The 5604-nt window shown below is 45.7% G+C and overlaps 1 protein-coding gene across 1 annotated transcript; it reads left to right on the top strand.

Annotated features, from left to right (window-relative positions):
• The first annotated feature begins 723 nt into the window (after positions 1-723).
• On the top strand, positions 724-3445 carry LOC146669250 (uncharacterized). Its single transcript, XM_085405754.1, has 2 exons — positions 724-907; positions 1055-3445. The coding sequence occupies exon 2, from the start codon at positions 1241-1243 to the stop codon at positions 2669-2671; it is 1431 nt and encodes a 476-aa protein (XP_085261880.1). The 5' UTR covers positions 724-907; positions 1055-1240; the 3' UTR covers positions 2672-3445.
• The last annotated feature ends 2159 nt before the right edge of the window (positions 3446-5604 follow it).

Consider the following 5604-nt stretch of genomic DNA (forward strand, 5'->3'; position numbering starts at 1 on the left):
TTTGATACTGACAAAATCTGACAATTTCCTCTGGCTACTCCGCTTTCATATTTTACCTGACCACCTGCAAGAGAGAGGAAGCATTACTTGCTGTAGAACTACTAAGACTGCGCGGAATACTGTCCAAGATACTGCTTATGGAATTTTTCATACACTGTGCTATTGTCAAACCTCATTCTCTTTAGCCCGGGGATATTTTTACTGGCTACTACAGTCGCACAGTTTCGTCAGACTCAGCAAGGTTGCTTAGATTATTTACCAGAAAAGTAATACAATTAAAATACAACATTAAGTTAGCTTAAGAATAAGTCATCCGGAAGCACAAAAGTAAACAGACAATCCACAAGAATTTCGCTAACCATTGTTTATGCCGAGGCCAAGCATAAACATGGCTGGAGTCAACTTACTGGGTCACACATGAGGAGTCAGGAGAATATAAAAAACACATAACAATAGTAGCTTTTTTCTATATTATAAATTCTCCTGTTTCATTGTTTTCTTCCCACTTCTTTTATGATGACCACAATTTCTTCAAATACCAACTTTCGCCATATTTGAGCAATAGATAACAACCGTGCTCAAATCCTAATGGGGCAACAGGCAGCCAACCCCAGACTGGCATCATATTTGTCCCATCTGTTTTCATTGCCAAAGGCTTTGGGCATGCGTATGTCTGTTTTCCCACACTCGAGGCCCACATGCAAGTGTGAATGTACTGGAACTGTTTGTATGTTATTTCTCCAGGCCTATAGGGGGCGCAGGTTTGCACAGTTTGCTATGTTGAGCCAATTAGTCACTAAAAGAAGTGTGATAGGAAGTGTTTGCTCATGAGTGAAGCAAGACATGGTGTGTTTTCCTCTGATCCAAAGCCATCCACTCCGTTAAATCCCTTTGAGTGGCAATATGAGTAAGTTTCTTAATTGTGTTTACCTTTAAGAGAGGGTATATGACATTATTGAAGTGATTTGGAAACTTTTGATGTGTTTTATATGTCTACTTAAGTTCAACCCAAGCTAATGTTTATGTGACATTTCTGTATTCTGTATCATTTCAGTTTCACACTTTTTTGCATTAAATCCTGTCCAAATACAACACGTGCCTGTTCCTTGGAGGAAGTGATGCAAGAGAGAGTTTAGCTGGCTGTGAATCTCAATATAGGACACTGGGTCACATTGGGTGCAACAGTACAGTGAAATCATAGCGCTCTGCGAGGGACGTCGAGTGACAGTTCTACTCTAACATGGAGAAATCAGAGGCTGAAGGTCAAAACGACGAGGAAGCAAGGTCCACTCGCTCAAGAAGGTCCTCAAAGTCTTCAGGAAAACTGACTGTTAGATCATCTGCAGCATGTTCAAGCAGGTCGTCAGCATCAACCCGAGCCAGTATGGCAGCAGCGCGGGCACAAGCAGAAGCTCAAGCAGCAAAAGCCAGATTAGCTTACGCTGAGAAGGAGATGAACATTAAAGTAGAAAAGGCCCGTCTAGAAGCAACTCTGGATGTAATCAACCTCCAAAAGGAAGCAGATGCAGCCTTGGCTAAAGCAGAGGTAATGGAGTCAGCAGCAGCTCAATTTGACAAAGCTGAATCAGGGGAAGAGTGGCCATTGTCACCCCTACAAGTAACCCCAGAGCAAAAAGTGAGTGAATACATAAATAAACACAGCCACACTGACCTGGTTCCAGACATTACATCTCACCATGATGACAGTAAATATCAGAATGAACAATCCAAACAACCAGTAATGTACACACCTCTTTGTCCCAAACAAGAGCCAGTGCAGTACTCATTCATGCCACAAGATGGGGCAGAGAGACGACTACAAAGAGATGTAAGTCCACAGACTCTCCACGATGCATTACAACTGCAGCACGGATTAAGCTCAAATGATAATGCAGACACCATAGCAAGCGACCTCGCCAGATTCTTAGCCAAGAGTCAGCTAATAACTGGAGGGCTGTCTAAATTTGACGACAAGCCAGAAAATTACCTTAGTTGGAAAGCCACATTCCAGAGCACTGTTAGGGACCTTGGTCTAACAGCCACTGAAGAAATCAACCTACTCATTAAGTGGTTAGGCCCAGAGTCTTCTGAACACGCCAAGAGATTAAAAGCAGTCAACATAAAGCATCCACCTGCCGGTCTGAACATGATATGGTTGAGACTAGAGGAATGTTACGGCTCACCAGAAGCAATAGAAAACTCCCTGTTTGCCCGAATACGAGACTTTCCAAAGCTCTCCAGTAAAGAACCACACAAGCTTCGCGACCTATCAGATCTGCTGTGTGAACTCCAAGCTGCAAAGCTAGATGGTTATTTGCCTGGTTTAAGTTACCTCGACACAGCTAGGGGAGTACATCCAATTGTGGAGAAGCTGCCCTTCCATCTTCAAGAGAAGTGGACAATGGTAGGGTCAAAGTTTAAAGAAGACCACAATGTTAGCTTCCCACCATTCTCATTCTTTGTCGAATTTGTGAAACGTCAAGCAAAAGCAAGGAATGATCCAAGCTTTACCACACCTTTCAACACGACTCTTTCCTATGCCAACCACATGTCCAGCTACAGAAAAGAAAAACCGTTAAGTAACCACAACCAAAGGTCATCGGTTACAGTGCACAAGATGGACATATCATCAGAGGGATCAAAGGTAAAAAAAAGCAGACGAAGACATTGAAAGACAGTGCCCCATACATCACAAACCCCACCCACTCAAAAGATGCAGGGGCTTTAGAGCTATGCTGCTTGAGCAGAGGAAGAGGTTCCTCAGAGACAATAGCATTTGTTACCGCTGCCTTGCTTCCACCGGCCACCAAGCCAAAGACTGTACAGTCATGATTAAGTGTGAAGAGTGCAATAGTGAGAAACACCTGGCAGCTCTTCATCCTGCCCCAACACTGCAAATGCTCAGACCTCCTTCATCTCCTGAAGTGCACGGCGGGGAGCAAGCAAATCCACAAGACCCGGATGTTACTGCCACATGCACAGAGGTATGTGGAAATAAAATCACAGGGAGATCCTGTTCTAAGGTTTGCTTAGTGCAAGTCTATCCCAAGGGTCAGCGAGACAACGCCAGAAGGATGTATGCAATAATTGACGATCAAAGTAACCAGTCACTTGCAAAGACAGAGTTTTTTGACATATTTAACATACAAACCACACCTGAACCATACATGCTGAAAACTTGTAGTGGTGTAACACACACGACTGGTAGAAGAGCATGTGGCTACATGGTTGAGTCATTAGATGGAAAAATGAGTTTCCCTCTCCCCGCGCTCATTGAGTGCAATGCCATCCCCAACAACAGGGAAGAGGTGCCAACTGCAGAAGCTGCTTTACACCACCCGCACCTGAAAGCAATAGCTGCTCAAATACCACCTCTCGACCCAAGTGCAGACATTCTGTTGCTGATAGGACGCAACCTTCTGAGAGTTCACAAAGTGAGGGAGCAAATCAATGGCAGAGATAATGACCCATTCGCACAGAAGCTTGACCTGGGCTGGGTTATCATTGGCGATGTGTGTCTTGGTAATGCCCACAAGCCAAGTAAAGTGAATGTTCTGAAAACCTATGTATTGGACAATGGGCGCCCAAGCTATCTCACTCCCTGCGACAGTCACCTTAGTGTAAAGGAGGACTTCAGTCTGAGCCAAACCAAAGCCATCTCCAGTCAACCGCCATCTGCTCTCTCACACCAAAAGCCCACGGCTGAGAATTTGGGAGACTCTGTGTTTTGTCACACCAGCAACGACAACCACCTTGCTCATTCAGCTGAAGATGTAATCTTTTTGAAAAAGATGGCAGGCTTCTTCAAGGACAATACAAACAGCTGGGTTGCACCACTCCCGTTCCGAACCCCCAGACGCAAACTCCCGGATAACCGGTCCTACGCCTACCAACGGCTGATGTCGTTACGACGTACGCTCGACAAGAAACCAGAAATGAAAACACATTTTGTGGAATTCATGCAGAAAATGCTAGATAACCAACATGCAGAGCTCGCACCACCTCCCAATAGAGACAAAGAGAACTGGTATCTCCCCATTTTTGGTGTGTACCATCCCCAAAAGCCAGGGAAGATACGCGTTGTGTTTGATTCGAGTGCACAGTTTGATGGAGTGTGCCTCAATGAGGTGCTGCTTTCTGGCCCGGACCTGAACAACACACTTTTGGGTGTGCTGCTTCGCTTCAGGAAAGAACCAGTCGCAGTCACAGCTGACATTGAACAAATGTTCTACTGCTTTGTGGTCCAAGAAGACCACAGAGACTACCTTCGCTTTCTTTGGTACAAAGACAACGACCTTGGCAAAGACGTAGTAGACTACAGAATGAGGGTGCATGTCTTTGGTAACAGTCCTTCTCCTGCAGTGGCAATTTACGGGCTGAGACTGGCAGCAAGGGAAGCAGAAAGCGAGTATGGAACTGATGCCCGAGACTTCGTAGAGCACAACTTCTATGTCGATGACGCATTAAAGTCTTTCCCAACTGCAGCTGAGGCTGTTGATGTCCTACAGAGAACTCAGAAAATGCTTGCCCTCTCAAATCTACGTCTCCACAAGATTGCTTCCAATAAAGTGGAAGTGGTGAGTGCATTCCCCCCTGAGGATAGGGCCAAAGATATCAAAGATCTCGATTTAACAACAGATGAGCTTCCAGTCCAGCGCAGCTTGGGGGTAAGTTGGAACCCCACAACAGACACGTTCACATTCCACGTTCCACAAGAGCAAAAACCCTTCACTCGCCGGGGCGTACTCTCAACAGTGAACAGCTTGTTTGACCCTCTTGGTTTGCTTGCACCTGTAACCATCAAAGGCAGACTTCTTCTCAGAGAGCTCTCCAGCGGCAACCTTGAGTGGGACAGTTCCTTACCCCAAGACATGTACGACGGCTGGAGAAGGTGGCATGACTCGCTACGAAGTCTCACAAACCTGCACATTCCCCGCCCCTACGTCACGTTCTCCATCTCACAAGCCACATTCATCGAACTTTGTGTTTTCTCAGACGCTTCAGTGAAAGCCATCGCTGCGGTAGCTTACCTGAAGGTCACACATGAAGATAGGCACAGTGAGGTCGGATTCGTTATGGGTAAGGCCAAACTAGCTCCTGTACCAGAACCGACCATTCCTCGATTAGAGCTGTGCGCTGCAGTGCTTGCTGTGGAGATGTCAGAGCTTCTCACAGTAGAACTAAACGTAAAGATTGACAAGACAACATTCTACACTGACAGTAAAGTGGTGTTAGGATACATTAACAATCAAAACAGAAGATTCCATGTATATGTGAACAATCGTGTACAGAGAATCAAGCAGTCTTCCCTACCAGATCAATGGAGATACGTCCCATCAGAGCACAATCCTGCCGATCATGGCTCTCGGTCTGTACCAGCAGACAAACTCTCTGGTACTTCATGGTTGTACGGCCCAGAATTTCTTCTCAATCACAAGACTCTCTCCCCAGAAAAGGGTCCATTTGAACTCGTCGATCCAGAGTCGGACATTGAAATTCGACGTAACGTCAATGTGCTTGTGACCACAACTGCTCCAGGTGCCTTGGGTTCATCACGCTTTGAAAGATTCTCAAAATGGACTTCCCTTGTCCAAGCGGTGGCCT

Source organism: Rhamphochromis longiceps, linkage group LG5 (assembly GCF_057381845.1).
Source record: "Rhamphochromis longiceps isolate RC_006_pf linkage group LG5, R_longiceps_female_GT1.1, whole genome shotgun sequence".
Taxonomy (NCBI): domain Eukaryota; kingdom Metazoa; phylum Chordata; class Actinopteri; order Cichliformes; family Cichlidae; genus Rhamphochromis; species Rhamphochromis longiceps.